Genomic DNA, 19,531 nt, shown 5'->3' with positions numbered 1-19,531 from the left:
TATATAAAGCCATGTAATGCTTATAATTCAATAGAGTTGATATTTTATAAAAAGTTGAGAGCTTTGAAGCTTCTTTATGGATTATGTGATGCAATCAAATCCTAAGTGTGATGCCTAAGGAATTCTATGAGTGATTCCTAGATCTATCTTCTTCTTCTCCTTTCTTTTTTTCTATTTTCATTTACTATTCACGAGTTACTGTTCACAACCTCATAACAGCCCCTAAACAGTGCTAAAATCTTATCTTTTCATGCTTAAACTCTTACCTATTTATTACCCTAACAAACCCTAATTGTCTCCTATATTCTTATTGCAATTGCAGCCATAAAATCCAATTAAAATCAGACCCAAAAGCCTAGATTTGCTGCTGTCCCTAATTGTCCTGCATCAACTTGTTTGGGAAGTTAGCTATTTCAGTTGGCTATTTGGCTTTTTAATTATTTTAGCCTTGCTAAAAAGGTTGTGTTTAAGAAGTTGGTTGGCTTTTTTTTGTAGTTGATTTGTTGGATGTGAGAAAAAAAGTGAAATGATTATGGTTTAGATGTGACATATTGTCTTATTAACTATTTTAACCTATTTTATCTTTTAGTGGGCTATTTTAGCCCAACTCTCTTCCCAAACATCCGCTTAATATTCCAAGAGGCACAGCTTCCTTCTACAACAATTTTAAGGTTAGTACAAGCTAACTCAAAGCTGTCATAAGTCGCAAATTTTCAAACATCGAAAACCTCAAAAGCTCAAATGGTCGTTGCACCAACTTAAGAGCCAAAGACGCATAACATTTCCGTCTCTTGGTGAAAAAAAAAAAAAAAAAAAACCTATCTACTTGTTTTCCTCAAAAAGTTAAATTTCATATGCAGGTCACTGGTTGGGCACACTTTTTTAATGAACTTCTCAAGATTATGCCTTTTACTATACAGTGTCAGAAAAATGTCATGACAATTCCTTGAAGGGGGTATTGAGAACACTGTCCTTCACAATTTGTAAGTAAAGAAAATCTAAACCTTATAAATGGCAATTTTTTTATCAGGGTAAAAGGGGCAATATTTTTCTTGCTCAGCCACACCAAATGCTATATGATCTATAAAGCATGGACTTAGTTACATTGTAGAAGTATTCGGTAATTGAAAATAATTTTATTTTTTTAATTTCAATAAGTGTCGGAATTCCGATACTTTCCGGATACTCTAAGCCACGTATTTGAACAATATTATAAAATTGAGATTGTAATTACTTTTGAAGTAGTACTTTCACTTAATCATACTTTACTACAATTCATCTCACTTTCCTTTCACTCTCTTTCATTTTCCTACTACCTAACTAGATAACATAGCTATTTAAAGCCTCTTAGGAACATGAACCTAGTCTTGTACATTTATCAAGACATTAATGACCCTTCACCTACATACATTGAATAATTCATAAGTCCCTTTAGTTAAATGCATGCACACCTCACAATATTGTTTAGTTACATGCATGAACATGAACCACTCCATATATGCATCATGTGTGTATAGATATTTATAGAATTAACATATAACTATCTAGATTACCTGGATTTGTTGGGCTTCCTGTACGGACTCCGGTTTGGGGGGGTTGGGGCAGATTCTTTGAGGTGGGATGGTTCGAAGTCCAAAAGGGTATTTTCTGTAGCTTCTTTTTACCATATGATTATGGGAAAGGATGCGGTGCCGTTCCCATGGAAGACTATTTGGGTGGTGGATTGTCCGTCCAAAGTTGCTTTCTTTGTGTGGACTGCATTAGGGCGTATTCTGATGATTGATAATTTGGTTCTTCATGGGCATATTTTAGTAAACTTGTATTGCATGTGTTATAGGGATGTGGAGATGGTAGACCACTTGCTTATTTGCTGTCCGGTTGCCTCACATCTTTGGATGTTTACTGTTGCTATCTTCGGTTTGGCTTGGGCTCAACCAGGTACAGTGCGGGCGGTGTTACAAAGTTGGGTTGGGGGAAGGGTTGGGAAGAGACGTCGGAAGGCTTGGAAGTTGGATAGCCATTGTCTAATGTGACTCGTTTGGTTGGAGCGTAATAGGTGAGTTTTTTTTTAGGGAGATACGTTCGGTGGCTTGGTTAGAGAGACGTTTGTTCATTGTGCTACATAGTTGGTTATCGTTGACAGTAGACCCAGATGTTTTGACCTTTGTTGATTTTGTGGAGGATTTGATTTAGCTGCTATTTGTTTTGTTTTGTCTTGCTGCTTAGTGTTGTTTTCGTTTATGGTTGTTGATAGTTGTTAGGTTTGATTTTATATTCTTTGCATCGTCTTGATACTTTTTTAATAAAGTCGGCTTATTTATCAAAAATAAAAACATATAACTATCTAAATCTTCCTACAAATAGATTTGACAAGGATGTAAGAAACTCACTTCAACCTCCCCTCTAGCAATGGGCATGTCATTATAGGAGTCTTAATATCATTTGAAGCAGTCATCAAGATCTCTTGTAAACGTGGAATTCCAAGTGTCACATTCATTTCTCCACGCCCAGCAAGATGGAATGTGTTTAGCCTGAAAAAGTAAACAATATACAACATAGCGATAAGAAGTGGAAAAGCCATAAAAACATCATGATGCCCTTGATTGAGGAAAAAATGGAACAAAAACAAAACAGAAGCTCTAAAATTAAAAGGAATAGCTGATGAATTTATTAAGTCTATCTAGTAATAAAGAAAATGGCAACCTTATAAAGTCTAGATGGAGTGAATCGTTTTGGTATCAGTTGAATATGCACATATTTCTAAATCTATGTATCCACTAATTCTATATTTATGTTCTTATTAACTTCTACGACACATATCATCATGTCTCTATATATGGAATAGGATCACAAACTCAAAACACAAAGTACGACAACTATCTACAACGGAAAAGGGTAGATTATGGCAATTACGCAAGTTATTATGAAAAAATAGACATCAATTGTACCAAAATAAAAAATGCAATCACAAGAAAGTGCTCTCCCACTATACTAACAATGGTCAACAACCATGTCCACCTACCAAAGACTCACTTACCCCTCAAAAGTTTACTTGGAGGGATCCGTTTTGGTCATTTACCCATTAGTCTCTCTAATATTATCCCAAAAAAACATGTACAAAACTTTAGATGCCTGCAATCAAAGAAACCTTATTATCGTTGGTGGACATGTATCACATAGTGAAACTTCTTAAACGTGTCCTAACATAAGAATTTAAATACATAAATTCAGGCACACATGTAATGCACACTTCTTAAGCTCAAAGAATAACAATTGGCATTCTAGGGAAAGCAATTCACACACCCATGTGTTGATTTATTTCTAATAAATATATTTCATATGCATAACCAACATAGAGTAAAAAATGCCAATTCACACACCTGTGTGTTGATATATTTCTAAAAAATATATTTCATATGCACAACCAACATAGAGTCAAAAAAATGCAATAGACTTCTTCTAAAATAGGAAATAATATAGTAACAAACATTACCAAAAAGAAAATAGTAACAAAGCAAGTCATAGGAATACATATTATATTTCTACCAAAAAAATGCAGCATGTACATGATATTGTGGAGCTTTACATATTTCAATCTTTAACTAGAAGAATAAAAAACAAAAAAATTTAAATCCTCACAATATTATGTGAATAAAAGATATAAAAAAAATACTAATATATTGTCATATTTTGGTTGGATATGTGGCCTAGTTTTTAGGATTATCCAAACTTGTGTGTATAGTTTCCATATGTTGCCGTGTTCCCTATGTCTGTCTATACTACAAAGGTATGAAGCATGGGTACTTAAACAAACATGCCGTACCCATACCAGGCACTTACTAGGTATTGGTACTGCGTATGGTGCTTCTACATACGTACTGGAAACACGTACCCAATTTTTTTCTTTTTAATTTGTCATAGACTAGACATACCTAGTATATGCCCAAATTGTGAGTATTTCATTAGTATAAAAAAAACTTACAATGATCTCAGTTCCGTAGAGAATTACAGCGGCAATATACTCGACAACTACTCCTACAAATGAAGTGCAGCGCAGAAACTAAAAATACAGGAATATAAAGGACAGGAAATAACACTGGAATATGTAAAGTGATTCTTTAGATTTTTCTTCGTCCCTTTCTCTGAAGTCCTTCCTGCTATTTATACTCTCCGAAGATAACCATCGAATTGCACTTCAAACCGTCGAACTGCTACTCCGTAATTGCTGATCATGCTACCTTATAAGTAGTTCCACTACGCCTTCACTTGCAGTTAGGCTTCCCTCTTATATTCGAATTTGAAATGTGAGCAACTGTTGAAGCCACGTCACTGTACGTCTCTTTGTTGATCTGCTACTACTCGGATCTTATAACAACCAATATTAATTGCCACGTGTATGATCAGGATCGAAGACCTACCTGATCTCCCCATATTACCCTCACTTCGCCATGCGTCGGATTGTCACTGGCTTAGTACAAAATGTGTAGCCAACATTACCCCCCGCATTAATATACCCAAGACTTTGTGATATTAGTGGATCAGAGTCCCTTTTCCCACGTCTTAGAACGTGCATGGGTTTTGCATCTTCCCAGAAATGCAACTGTCACACACCATCTGTATTAATACTCTCGTCTTGATCCTTAAGTACTTTCACTGTCTTATTATTCGAACAGACTGATACATTTCATGGCCAAATTAATTCTTTCTTCCAATGATGAAGCATACGAAGAGTCATATGTCGATGCTATTCCCCGTCGAAAGCATGCATTTATTAGCCACCTTTACCCACCTTTCTATATTCAGGTCATGGACGCCTTTGCAAATTACCGACCTTTGGATTACGAACACATTGCTCTTAATCCTTTGATTCAGAAGGCTAAAATCAAAGACATAAGAATTTTCCCTTCTGACCTACCTTTACAGTTCGAACAATCTGCTCTCAAACCTCTGATTCGTAAAATTACAAATATGGATTTGAACAACTCTTCTTCGCAAACTTCTGTATGGGATAAAGCTGCAGCTGCTTCCTCTTATGGCTCTTCTGGAAGTTCTGACTGGACAAACTGGTCAGTACCTGAGACTCCTGATTTAAGGGAGCAAATCAGCCACCATTTTGTTGAGTTCACTGACCCTTTAGACTTTCCCTCCTATGCTCGAAGTTCAGTTTTATCCTTATGTGCCCATTGACCATCGGCGTAGTCTGGAGGAGAATCTTCTTGTAGCATGGTATACATCTTCCATGCCTACAAAGATAGTGCACACTGCCCCACGCCCAGAAGAAGCACAAGGGTATAACCCATCATTCTTAGCCCAGAAGGCAAAGCTCTGTTCTTCTGACTGGCTCGATTATATTAATGCCTTTGTTCCTTCTGCCCCCGTATCATCCCTGGAAATAGAAGCGTCCACATCTTCTTCTTCGTCCCCCGAAGTTGAAGTATGCACACCTTCTCCCCCACCAATTCTTTCCTAGACAGAGAAACTAAAGATTGCTCTATCCATGGAGAAAGTCTTTCCCCCTTATAAACCTCCACCTCCTCCTACCTCAGCTAAGCGGAAACAGGCTCTAATCCTGCTTGCAGCATTTTCTCACTTGCCTTTCAATGCACTCGAGGATGAAGTCCCTCTCACAAACCTTCAATGGGCTTGTGATATTCTGACTAGGGGTCATGTCCTTAATCCCCTTGCTCAGGCAGAACTTCACATGTTTCTAGACCAACTTCCATTACTCCTTCACTGGCATCGCAATTCTATGGCTACTATACAATCGTTAGACCAGCTTTCGTCCCTTCGAATTCATACTCAATACGAAGCAGAGAACTTTATGGAAGAATTCAATGATTTCAAGAATAAAGACTCTGCCTATTGGGATGATTTAGACATTGATGAATTGGAACAAGGGTTAAGAGAAGTGGCCTTCGAAATAAAGGCTGAAGAGCTCTACTATGAAGTGAGAGCACATCAACTCATGCAGCCGATGGTAGAAAATTTAGAAGATAGAATAAGGAAAGAACAAAAGTTCATTGACCATTGTTGGACCAAATTTCATGATCTTGTTATTTATTCCATTCCTTATTTTTATGAACTCGAGTTCATACCGAGATAGGGTTAGCTGATGTAATCACTCTGATCTTAATATGAACAAAATTTGTCTTTGTTTGACTCTATCTTCACTTGTATTTTTACTTGTGTTTTAAAAGTCAACTCTGAACTTCGAACAATTTCATCCTTTAAATTTGGACTTAATTGTTTTAAATAAAACACTAAATGAGCCAATCGTAACCTTTCCAATTTGTGGAGTTGAGTTTTGGCTGATTTTCAATTGGAAACAGTGCTTCAAATCTAACAATCTTACATTCAAAACCTGTTTTGACCACAGTCAATATCTAGTCATTGTCATCGTTGCTTTTGATGTTTCGAACACCAAATCCCATCCTTAAAGAAACTCAAGTTTTGCTTCGGAGGACATTACGTTGGTTAAAGAAACTCAAGTTTTGCTTCGAAGGACATTATCTTTGTTAAGAAACTCTAAAAACAGGTCTTTAAGCCCCTTTTTTTTAAAATAAATACTCGAGTATTTTTATTTCTTGGGTAGGGCAACCCATTTCGAAGCTGGCTTCTCTATTTTCGAAGCCGTTTGACTCGGCTTCGAAGCAAAATATCTTACTTCGAAGCTAGCCTTAACAACCGGGCTTTGTTTTTCCCTCCAAAAGCATCAATGTTGAAGGAAGCTTTTGTACTCGCACTTTTAATACTTAACAGCTCATGTAATATATTTTTAAATGCGAGAGCTTTTAAAACCCTTTTGTTTCGCGTTCTGAAATCACTTGCTCTTCTAATCGCACAAACCCCTCTTATTACCGATCGTCGGCTTCTCTCTACTTCCTTTCCGAAGAAAAGCATACCATCAATGGCTTCTCCTTCAGTATCAGTTGTAGAGCGCATGAGCCCATCTGTGGCCCTGAAGAGGATTATTGATGCAGAATGCGACAAAGCTGGGAAGAAGAGCGCTATTGATGGACGCATCTTTGTTCCTCGACGCCATGTGCAATCGGACTACGTGCTTGGGCCCATATTCAAAGAGGTCCTCACTGAACTCCCAGCCTTGTATCCCCGACTAGAAAACCAATGTCTTCTCTATGAAGGTGGACTTGACTGGAGGAACTGGAGGAACTGGAGAATAAATCGCCCCCACCGATGCTGGCCCACGGTGAGACCAGAGTGGCAAGAATGGTATGATCGGGTTATTCCTGCTAGGACCCTAGACCTTCAAGAACTCTGCCTTCTCGATGCTCTCAGACTGTCTAGGGTAACTATTTCAGAAGACCCTTTCCTTGTTCCTGCTGCCCTATGTTTTTGGAATCCTGTTTTTAACTTTTTCCAATTTAGATGTGGGATGATGGCCCCTACTGTTCTTGATATTTGCCATTTACTGGGACTATCTCCCATTGGCACCCCTTTTGGGCCAGACTATCCTGACTTATCAGTCCCTTTCTCTCTCCCCTCTCTTAACTCATCTTATAGTGATTTCGCTAGGGCTGAGAATAAAGGACAGGGCCCTGTGACTGATAGGGAATTTTTTTCTTTCTTGTTGTATTGGCTTTGTAAATTCCTTTTTTGCACTTCCTCTCAGAGAATTATGCCTGAATTTGCCCCTCTTGCCAAAGCCTTTGTTTTATAGAAGAAAGTGGCCTTAGCCCCACATGTTCTAGGGCATGTATATAGAGTCTGCTCCCTTTTTTGTGAGAAACCCTTAGATGCTAATTAAGGGGGGCCATTCTGGATTCTTCAGTTTTGGCTTTTCGCCTATTTTACTGAATTACAATCCAAATGCCTTAAATTTTCCGAGCCAAACCCTCTTACTCATGGCATAAGGATAGCCAATGCTTCACTTTACCCTTCTACCTTTGCTTTTTACTTTTCTTTCTTTCACCAACTTCCAGCCTCTCTGCCTACTTACCGCTTTCGTCCCTTCGAACCTTCCATTGGTCCATCTTGGTTGAGGAATTTTTTAAGTGATCAGTCCTGTACTTCACTTATCCACAAGGATATATGGGCTTCCATCCTGATCCCCAGAGAATTATTTATCGGGACTTTGAACCCTAAGGCTTACAAATGCATTGTCGAACCTTACTGTCCAGCTCAGTTTGCTAGACAATTTGGCCTCACACAAGGAGTCCCAATACCTCTCTGCAGCAATACAAATCTCAGCCTTACCAGAAGGGATTTGAAAGTTAGAAAGTCCAGGCTAGAAGAGGCAACTTTGAAATTTGTAGATGATTTAGCCACCTTTGAATACACCCCTTTCATTCCTCAAGGTACCGTGTTGAAGAGGTACCAAAACTGGTGGGTGACTAACATGGAGATTTACCTGGCCATTCCACCTTTAAGCCTACTAACAGTGTTAGATGTGACCAAGCCCAAAGAAACCGGGGAGGTCACTTCTTCCACTGTTTCAGAATTGGCACATGCTGCTCCTGCTGCTTCAATTCCTCCCAGAGTCACTCGGGCTGCCTCGAAGAAAGGTATACTCTTCTCTCTTCTCCTTTCGTCTTTCATAATGCATTTTGCCTTATCTTTAATTCTTCTTTTGTGGAGGTGGCCCATCACAAAAGAAAAGGAGCCTCTTTGAACTTGAGAAAGGAACATCCAATGTTCAAGGGGAAGAAAATGAAGGATCAGATGAAGAGGAAGAGTTATTTTTAAAAAGAAAGAAGAAGGCGATCATCTTTTCATCCGACTCGGTAACTGCCAGAGAGTCAGAAGATGAATTCATTTCTCTGGAATCTAGATCGCAGCTTGAAGAACTTGAAGGAAAAGTTGAGAAAGAAATTGAGAAAAAACAGACCCTGCCAATACAGAGGAAAAGGAAAAGAAAGATGACTGTTTCTCCTTCCGATATGGTCGAAGACTCTGATTCTGAGACAATCGCCAAGGTCATAGAGAAGAGAAAAAAGGTGTCTGCTCCTGCTCCTATCTCAGTCGAAGATACCATCGAAAAAGCAGCCATCAAGACAATAGAACAAGAACATCCTAAAGCCATGATTGTCTTTGAAAGAGCTGAGAAGAGGCGGCAGCAACAGTTTCTGAGAGATGAACCTGCTGCTGCTGACACACTACAAAGGGAAACTGTAAGAAGACAACAAACTGCCAGAGCTTACACCCTTCACAGTTCCCCCATTATCGCCGATACTTCTGGAGCAGGTAATTTTATGCTTTTTGCGATTTTTTCCTCTGTTAGCCTTTGGTATCAAGATTTGACATTGCCTTACATTTCTTCCTCACGCAGCAGCAACTTCTGAGCTCATCTTCCCGATGGAACCTCTCTCAGTTTCATTCGAGGCAGATCAGACGCAAGATACAGGGACTACTCAGACCATACTTCCATTTTTGGGCTTTAGATTTTCTACCCTTTTCCTGAGGCCAAGCATTCCTGTACCTTTTCCTCTTGGTTTAGCTCCTTATCTTTCTTACTTGACTCTTGACTTTCCTCAATCTACTTCTTTACTGAGTCTTGCTCCTCTCTCCACGTCCAAGGAGGCTCCAAGTGCTACCTTGTCTTTGATGAGTGCTGACAGCTCTCCAATCCGTGACTAACCATCTTTACCTAGCTCCAGCCCTCCTTCTCTTGATTCATTGGTGACCAGGACCATGGAGACCATCAAAGATGCTCCACCCATTTCTCCTGTTGCTATGCAATTTTCTGTGTCTCCCAAGGCAACTCTTTCTGCTCCCCTCATGTCTACTGATGAGATTGATATTTTTGAAGCAAGATTAGCTAGTCTTTTTGACATCACTTCTACTTCTCCGACATTCGATGAGGAGACTGAGCCATTAGTTTTAGTTGATTCTTTACTGGAAATCTTTGAGAGTTCTCCTTCCTCTAGCAGCCAACCTTCTGTGCCTTCGATAGACTTGGACACCTGTCTAGACCTGCTAATTTCTTTTTCGAGGATTCCCTTCGAAGCTCTACAAAGGCCTATAATAAAAAACGGGTTTCTTCAATGCTGTAAATTTGCTGAGCAGTCTGGTATGGATGTCTCTAACCACCTATCCCAGGCAGCAGCTACTGTTGATTTTTACATCAGCATCTGTCATGCTGCCAAGGCCGCAGATGAGAAATTGGTCAGAGATCAAAGTTTTGTTTCTCAAGTGCATACTGAAGTATCAACGCTTAAGGAACAACACTCCTCTGCCTCTCACTTCCGAACTCAATTGCTGGAGAGGAAGGCTCAACACGAAGAGGAGCTTTCTGCAGTGAATCAAGCCTTACTCCGAACTAACCTCAAACTGCAAATCACCAATCAAGGACTGGCTGATCAAAAGAAAGATATGATTGCAGCTATTCAACTGTTTGCATCATTTACAAATAGGAAATCTGTTGTACAAAAACAGCTAAAACAATGTAATGATTTTTGGGCCAACTTGTGGCACAATGTACTCGACTCTTTATAAAGCATTTCCTTGTTTATGTTCTTGTATTCACTGTTTATTTTATTCCCTGTGTTTCCCAAATAGTTGGAAAATAAGGTTTTAAATATCTGCCATTAATCTTTTTGGGATGCACATAACCACTTAAATCTTTCAAATGGTATGCCCCAAAAGGCAAGACTCTATGAATTTGATATGGTCCTTCCCAGTTAGGTGACCATTTGCCAAATCTATGGCTTCTAATCCCTATTGGGAGTATTGTCTTCCACACCAAATCACATTCATCGAAGCCAATGTGTTTGACTTTCTTGTTATAATTCTTGGCTGCTTTCTTCTTCTGAAAGAGAATGCTATTTAATGCCAAGATTCTAGTTTCATCTATATCTTCTAATTCTAAGCACATACTTTGATAGTACTGCTCAGGATCCAACTGGTTTTGGCATCTTACCCTTAAGGATTTAACATTGATCTCCACTGGTAACACTGCATCATGCCCATAAACTAAGGCATAAGGAGTGACTCCTGTGCTTGATCTTGGGGAAGTTCTATAAGCCCACAATACATCTAACAATAAGTTGTGCCAATCTCTCGGATTATCTTCCACAACCTTTTGTATTACTTTTTTTAAGGATTTGTTAGATGACTCAGCTTGACCATTGGCCTGTGCGTAATATGGAGTGGAGTTCACAAGGCTAATCCCGAACTCAGCCACAAAAGACTTTACCATTTTCCCATCAAAAACAGTCCCATTATCGACCGTTATCGTTTGTGGGATGCCAAATCTATGGATCAAATCTTTAATGAACCCAATAACCTCCGTCTAATCTACAGCTTTATATGGTTTGGCTTCAACCCATTTGGTGAAATAATCAGTAGCCACCAAAATAAAACAATGATGCTTCGAAGAGGGAGGGTGTATTTTCCCCATCATATCCATGGCCCATCCTCTAAATGGCCAAGGCTTTACTACTGCATGTAGATCAGTTATGGGCACATGCCTTATTGTACCATGCTTTTGACATGCCTGGCAGCCCTTTGCATATTCTATGCAATCTTTAAGGATAGTCGGCCAATAATAGGAATGTCTTCGAAGCAGCCATCTCATTTTTACACCAGGCTGATGTGCACCACAGATACCTTCGTGAACTTCAGCCATAGCTATTAATGCTTCTTTTGGCCCTAAACATTCTAACAATAGACCATCTCCCCCTCTCTTGTAGAGATCATTGTTGTATATGATATATTGCATAGATTGCAATTTAACTCTTCTGCTGGCTTTCGAGGATGGGCCAGCCAAGTATTGTATTATTGGATGTCTCCAATCCTGTTCCTGCAGATCATTATAGTTGATTTCCAGGACCATGTTCCTCTCACTCAAAGGAGGTATAGGTTTTTGGTATGTCGTTTGGCTTACATGCCAATGGGTACCATCTTTACTCTTGAAATTCGAAGCTTTCTGCGCCACATCGTTAGCTCTATTATTCAAGAATCTCGGGACATAAGTTACATTTACTATTTCAAATTGAGAGAGCAAATGTAATGCGACGACATAATAAGGCAGCATACTTATACTTTGACACTTGAAAATCCCTTTTACTTGGTTAACGACCAATTGGGAATCTCCAAATACGTCAACTGCATGTACTTGTAATCCAATAAGAATTTCCAATCCTACTATCAAAGCTTCATATTCAGCTTGATTATTAGAACAAGCAGTTCCATCTATTCTGAAACCATGTGTGGTTTCAATTCCTTGTGGTGACTTGATTACTATACCAATTCCAATTAGGCCATTGGCTTTCGATCCATCGAACCACATTTGCCATGGTTCGACACTAGCCATACTGAGTTCCATTCTTTCTTGACCCTCTGTTTGAGATGGATGGTCTGCCAAAAAATTGGCTAAAACTTGCCCTTTCACTGCCCTTTGGGGCACATATTCTAAGTGAAATTCTAACAAGGCTAATACCCATTTGCCAATTCTTCCCCTCAACATAGGTCTAGATAACATGTATTTAACCAAATCTGTGGTTGCAATTACCAAGACAGTTGTAGGCAAAAGGTAATACCTTAATTTCATTACAGCAAAATACAATGCAAGGCAAAGCTTTTCTACAGCTGAATATTTACATTCGCAAGAATTTAAAAACCTACTAAGGTAATACACAGCTTGCTCCTTGCCTTCCTCATTGTCTTGGGCCAAAAAAGCTCCCAATGAATCTTCTGCTGCGGCTATGTACAACTTCAAAGGCTTAACGCCATTTGGTGGCATCAGTACCGGAGGGTTGGCCAAGTAGGCTTTGATTCCATCGAAAGCACTTTGATGCTCCGTTGTCCACACAAATTCCTCTTCATCTTTCAGCCTTAATAAAGAAGAAAAAATTTTAGTTTTCCCTGCGGTGTTAGAAATGAATCTTCGAAGAAAATTAACCTGACCAAGGAACTTTTGTAATTCTTTCTTACTTGATGGAAGTCTGGCTTCAATGATGGCTTTGGCTTTATTCTGGTCGATCTGTATTCCTTTCTTGTGTACTACATAGCCCAAGAAGTTTCCAGATGATACGCCAAAAGCACACTTAAGAGGATTAAGCTTCAATTTGAACCTTCTCATTCTTTCAAAGGCTGCCTCTAAGTGAAACAAATGTTCCTCCATGGATTGGGATTTAACCACAATGTCATCAATATAACATTCCAAATACCCACCAATAAGGTCATGAAAGAAAGTGTTCATAGCCCTCTGATATGTGGCCCCAGCATTCTTCAGGCCAAACGGCATTTTAACCCATTCGAAGGTCCCAATATTCCCAAGGCACCTAAATGCTGTCTTGTGAACATCTTTCTCCGCAATGCAGATTTGGTTATAGCCTGAGTGTCCATCCATCATTGATAAAATGTGATGTCCTGCTGAGCTATCTACCAACAAATCTACTATAGGCATAGGATATTCATCTTTCGGAGTTGCCAGATTTAAGTTTCTAAAATCAATGCATACTCTCATTTTGCCATTTTTCTTGACTACAAGTACAATATTAGATAGTCACTCAACATACCTGGCTGTTCTGATAAAGCCTGCCTTGAGTAGTCTAAGAATTTCTTCCTTGCCTTTCTGGATCACCTCTGAACCCATTCTTCTTGGTTTTTGTTTGTATGGCTTGAAGTTAGGCTTCATGGGAAGCCTATGTTCCACTAATGACCTATCCAATCCTGGTAGTTCATTGTATGACCATGCAAAACAATCTTTATATCTTCTTAGAATAACCAACAACTGGTCCTTATCGGGAGAACTCAACCAAGCACTTATATAAATGGGTGGTTGTACAGAATCTTCCCCCAAATTTATTTCTTCTAAGGGGTCTTGTATCTGAGTACCTACTGGAACCCCTTCTTTGATCTTCTCTGACTCCGCAGGAATCTCCTTGCTGTGTTTTGCTTCCAGGCTCTTTGATTCCTCCTCTTTATTTTCCTCCTCATGGACAAAATCTGTCCAAAAGGATTCTTCTTCCTGTATCTCTTGGACCTTTGTTTCTATGTCCAATGCACAGTATTTATCAAGAGTTAAAACTCTGGCTTGTTACTGCTCCCGCTTGCAGCCAATCATCATGCCCTCTTTCTCCTGCTCTCGAACTTTCTGGACTATTGACTTTATATCCAATATTGAAAATTTGATTAAAGCCAAAGGCCTGGCTTCTGGTGCTTCATCTTGCTGCCTATAACCAGGCATCATTGTCATCTTTAACCTCTAATTCTTCACCAGCACTCTCCTGGACTAAATGCTTCAGGTGTGCTACTTCCTTATCAGCCGTTTCTTCGGCTGAGCCATCGAATTCCATCAGTATACTGAGCGGTGCCACACCGTCAATATACAACTTGGCTTCTGCGAAATCAGCACAGGCTACGAAAGGTTGAGGATCTGCATTAATTTCCTCCGTCCTCCCATTGCCTAGAGCTATTATCATTTTTTGATACAGAGAGGAAGGCACGCATTTATTAGTGTGGATCCAATCTCTACCAAGTAAGGCATTGTACTTCGCATTGCTATCGATGACGAAAAACGCCGTCATGCAGTCCTTGGTTCCCACACTGAGGTTGATGGGTAGAATTCCCTGGGCCATCTGCTTGTCTCCAGCAAAACCAACGATGGTTGTACTGGTTGGGATCAACCTGGGATTCCTCTTCCCTAATTTCTTCAAGGAAGATTTCGGTAATAAGTTCACCGCCGCTCCATTATCCACCAAGACTCGGTTTAACTGAACCCCATCGAAGAAGGCCTTAATGTACAAAGGCTTAACATGCTGCGTCATGGAATTCGAGGGATATTCAAATGGATACGAGAGGTTAATGCTTACCACTTCCTCGCTCTCATATTCAACTTCCATCGGGGTAACCATTTAGAAATTATCTTGCACCATACTCGCTTGTGAATCTTCACTAGAGATCGGAATTGGACCTGCTTCCTGCCCCTCTTGATTCTCATCTCCAGCTTGGAATTCCTGTGGTAGTATGTGTACCATGTTCACTGATACTGGGGGAAACGAGCCAAACTGGATGGCTGACTGTACCTGTTTTCCCTCTTGGTCACCTTGGTCAATTTCTTCAGAAACATCCTGCATGATGCATTCTGGTATTTCATTGCTAACGGGTCCCTTCGAATGATTTTCCTCAGCTGGCTTTCCAACCAGAAATGTTTGCTCAGCCATGAAGGCTTCGAACATTTCTTCTTCCACCATTTCTTTCTTCTGGCATACGCCACTATCTCCTTCCGTTTCGCTACCATTCTCCATCAGAGCTTTCTCCATCCCTGCTAGACTTTCCTTCTCTCTGGCCTTTAGTTCGGAATGAACCTTGGCCAACTGTTCTCTGCTGCGGTCCACCTCGTTTTGTATAACTAGTTTTGAATTATGGTCTGACTTTCGATTCTTCTTTTCTCCTATCTGGATCATCGAAGAACTCTCTCCACTTTCTTTCAGGTCTCTCTGGTATTGGGTGTACCTACGCTGAATTTTTCTCCTTTGTGATCTGGAAATAACGGGGACCATATCTGGTTCCTTCGTTCTTGGGTGTTTCAGCAATACCCAGTTATTGGGGGCCACCAAAGGAGGCTTAACCATCCTACTTTGATTTCCAAAATTCCTTTGGGAAGGCATTTCCCTAGGTTTGTTTTGCATCACAAACCAATCTGGGACTCCAGGTACCCACGAACTTACTGACCCAGACGTTGAACCGCCTCTTTCTTCTTTCGAGGTCACCTTCGAGGCTGGCTGTGAAGACAATTGTTTAGCCCTGTCTCCAAGCTTTAAGCCTGATTCAAGTTCTTGGTGATGGTGATCATTTTCTGTCCTTCGTGAAGCTGGCCCAAGGGGCCAATTCCTGGCTTTGATACCAAAACCTGAACTCTTCTCCAACCTTCTTTCAGAATGACTACTCTCCAACCTGTAATAGTTAGGAGATCTGGCCTCATAGAAAGGCCTCTTGCCTTTAGCATACATTCTACCAACTGCAGGTTCAACCACTAATGGCTGCTGCCTGACATTAGCCGGATACGGCCTTTTGTTATAAGCATTGGTTGGTTTGGGACGCCTCTGCACATCCCTGTAATACTGCTTTCCATCGACTGGAAGGCCCTTCAACCACTTATAACTCAGTCTGCACCTGGGACACATTCGTTGCATCACGGCTGCTTCTAGGGAATCATCATCCAGTGCTTCTTCATCAGAGTCTTCCTTCTGATGTGGGAACTCTCGTCCCATAGCTGGTGGACTTCTAAAGTCTTTTTTGGTTGCTGTCTGGTTGGCCACATGCATCTGTACATTGACTTCCTCCAATTCTTTCAGAGACAAGTTCTGAAAGTCTGACATAATGACATTGGCTGCCACCTCTCCAATTTCTGGAAATGAATTGCTATCGATCCCCATGGCTTTTTCAGCTTTGGCTGGGAACTTCAAACTCCCCTTCCGAATTTGTTCTTGGATCCTGTCTCGAAAAACAACACAGTTTTTAGTCGAGTGAGATCAAGAATTATGCCATTTGCAATATATTTTTCCTTTAAGTTCATCAAGAGATGGAATTTTAACACTCTTTGGTAACTTAAGGAAGTTGGCCGCAAGCAAATGATCAAAAATGTCATCCGCCTTAGTTAAGTCGAAAGAATATTTCCTGTGGAGATCTTTCTTTTTAAACTGCTGGTCAATTGTTGTATCTTTATGGATTAATGCTTCACAGATCATAGGCTCTTTTCCCACAATCTCTGCTGCATCAATCTCATAATTAGGATCTTTGTAGTATGTCCTATATGATGCATTATTTCGATCCTGTTCCTCTTCTAGTAATGCTTCATATCTAGATACTTTATAAGTCAGTTCCACTAAATCTCTAAACTCTATGGAATCAAACTTCTTTTGAAGCCTGAACTCTAGGCCATTTTGGGCTAATCTTACAAATTCAGTTTCTGGCAAGATTACTCTACATTTATTTCGAGCCCTCTTAAATCTGGAAATAAATTGAGTAGCCTTCTCTTCAGGCCTTTGACTTAATCTGGCCAAGTCTGCCATGGAAACTTCTGGCTCTGATTGGAAAAACTGGGCATGAAATGCCTCTTCCATTTCCATTTGCTGCCAAGTCTGGATAGAGCCAGGTGGAAGGTTAATATACCATACGAATGCTCCTCCGATTAGAGAATTTGGGAATAGTCTCAACTTTATATAGTCATGATTGGTAAATTCACCACATTGAGCGGCAAACCTAGCAATATGTTCTATTGTGGATTGGTTTCCGTTCCCATGAAAGAGGACAAAATCTGGTATCCTGAAACCTCTTGGATATTCATGTACCCTATCGACCCATTCTGGGTATGGTTTTCTATACACAGGGGTCTGGACCCCCCGAGCCATTGGTCCACACAACTCCCTAACTATCTCAGTGATCTGGTCCCTAGGGACCATATTTTGCGCCTGCTGAACCACCATTGGGGGAACAAACACAGGATTTGGTGGACAACCTTGTGCTTATGGTCCTCTTGGTCCATAAGGTGGTACATTTGGGATTGGCTGTCCCTGTGGTAGAGGGTGCTGTTGGGGGTGTAGGTAACCTCTTTGAGCCTGTCCTGCGAAAGGACCCACGAAAGGTGCTGGAACAGGTATTGTATCCCTTCCACTTGTAGGAAAACCTTCCAACCCCCCGAGTATAAATTCGAATACGGGATTATTGTACCCCCTGGTGCCAGGTATGGCTTCGAATGTGGGATTTGGACTCATTCTTATGCCATTTTCTTGTACCGGGCCAGATCCACCAATCTGCATGGCTTCACTGTTGAACATTGAGGCATTCTGGCCTGCTACAGGCCTCGAAATGGGTTCGTACCAAGACTGAGGTGGTAATCTTTCATGAATCTGATTACTAGTTTGACCAATAGAATTTCCATTAGCTTGCATAGGCTGTTTGTCTCTAGCCAATCTTTGCTGAGGGACATTCACTTCCTCTATGTGTCTTACATTCGTTGGTTGGTGGTTATTCATTCGATCCAAAAAGGATACTGCCCACCTTTCCATTGTGTTTATTAATTGCTGTCCCATGGCATCTATCAAGCCGCCCCACGGATTGAGTGACTGAGCAGATGGGACACTGGATGGTCCAATTCCTTGGTCTCGTCCACTATTACGAACAAATGGTATTTGTTCTGAAGTATTGGTCTGTTCGACCATGGGTTCCGATAGGATAGGAGTCTCCACAGGATGTGTTATCACATTATCCTCTGGATTGGATGTCTCCACCTCTCCTTTCACACCTTCTTCCAAACATTCATTTTCTCCATGTCTCCTACGTCTAGCCATTTTTGTTTTTAAAAGGTCCCACTGGGCGTGCCAAAAATATATGTTGGCTTTTTTGGCTTTCGAATGTTACTTTCGTAATTATGAGCGTGCCAGCAAGGATCAATCAGTCCTTACAGAATTGCCAAACAATTATTCAGACGATTGTGTTATGGTTCTTTCGGCCTCAATAAAGAGGACTTTTACTGGTGGCTTACTGGTAATTTAACTTCAGAAAATTTGAACATAAGAACAGTTAACTAAACTGGAGTATTTCATTATTATAAAAAGAACTTACAATGATCTCAATTCCGTAGAGAATTACAGCGGCAATATACTCGACAACTACTCCTACAAATGAAGTGCAGCGCAGAAACTAAAAATACAGGAATATAAAGGACAGGAAATAACACTGGAATATGTAAAGTGATTCTTTAGATTTTTCTTCGTCCCTTTCTCTGAAGTCCTTCCTGCTATTTATACTCTCCGAAGATAACCATCGAATTGCACTTCAAACCGTCGAACTGCTCCTCCGTAATTGCTGATCATGCTACCTTATAAGTAGTTCCACTACGCCTTCACTTGCAGTTAGGCTTCCCTCTTATATTCGAATTTGAAATGTGAGCAACCGTTGAAGCCACGTCACTGTACGTCTCTTTGTTGATCTGCTACTACTCGGATCTTATAACAACCAATATTAATTGCCACGTGTATGATCAGGATCGAAGACCTACCTGGTCTCCCCATATTACCCTCACTTCGCCACGCGTCGGATTGTCACTGGCTTAGTACAAAATGTGTAGCCAACATTACCCCCCGCACTAATATACACCTTCGTCAAAGTAGCATTTTCTTCAAATACAAAGGTAAAATTAGTTTCATTGGACTTTATTATTATTATTATTTTTTTTTTTTTTTTTTATGCTTCGCATTTTAAAATTAAGCTATAGTTTGCAAGTTATTTAATACAATGACATTTAATTTTAGATTATACCTTTTACTTTTGGCATTAAATGTGAATTGCAAGTTGGATCTCAGCAAACTAAATCATATAATTAATTTTTGCATTACTCCAAATTAAAAATAAATAAGTTTTTACAAACCTACCCAGTTGAACCCATACCTTACTTTTTTTAAAATTTACCGTATCGATATACCCATGTCGTACCAGTACCAGTACCCGTACATGTGCTTCATGGCTACAATGAAACAACCAATACTAGTTTCTTTTCATTGAGAGTGCTATTGTGGGAACTCTACATGTAGGACAATAGTGAATGATCACTTCACCACATACTTTA

At 40.1% G+C, this 19,531-nt stretch overlaps 1 protein-coding gene across 1 annotated transcript in view; it reads right to left on the bottom strand.

The window, feature by feature from the left end:
- NRPA1 (nuclear RNA polymerase A1) overlaps positions 1 to 19,531 on the bottom strand; it is an 88,177-nt gene that overhangs the window by 17,613 nt on the left and 51,033 nt on the right. Inside the window, exon 19 of the mRNA XM_028267548.2 lies at positions 2,391 to 2,531. Within this exon, the coding sequence (XP_028123349.2) occupies positions 2,391 to 2,531 (141 nt within the window). The remainder of the gene's footprint in view (positions 1 to 2,390; positions 2,532 to 19,531) is intronic.

The sequence above is a fragment of the Camellia sinensis genome, chromosome 5, assembly GCF_055761805.1.
Source record: "Camellia sinensis isolate YWXY chromosome 5, ASM5576180v1, whole genome shotgun sequence".
Taxonomy (NCBI): Eukaryota; Viridiplantae; Streptophyta; class Magnoliopsida; order Ericales; family Theaceae; genus Camellia; species Camellia sinensis.
The sequence above is the reverse complement of the archived record's forward strand: the minus strand, read 5'-3'. Positions and strand labels throughout refer to the sequence as shown.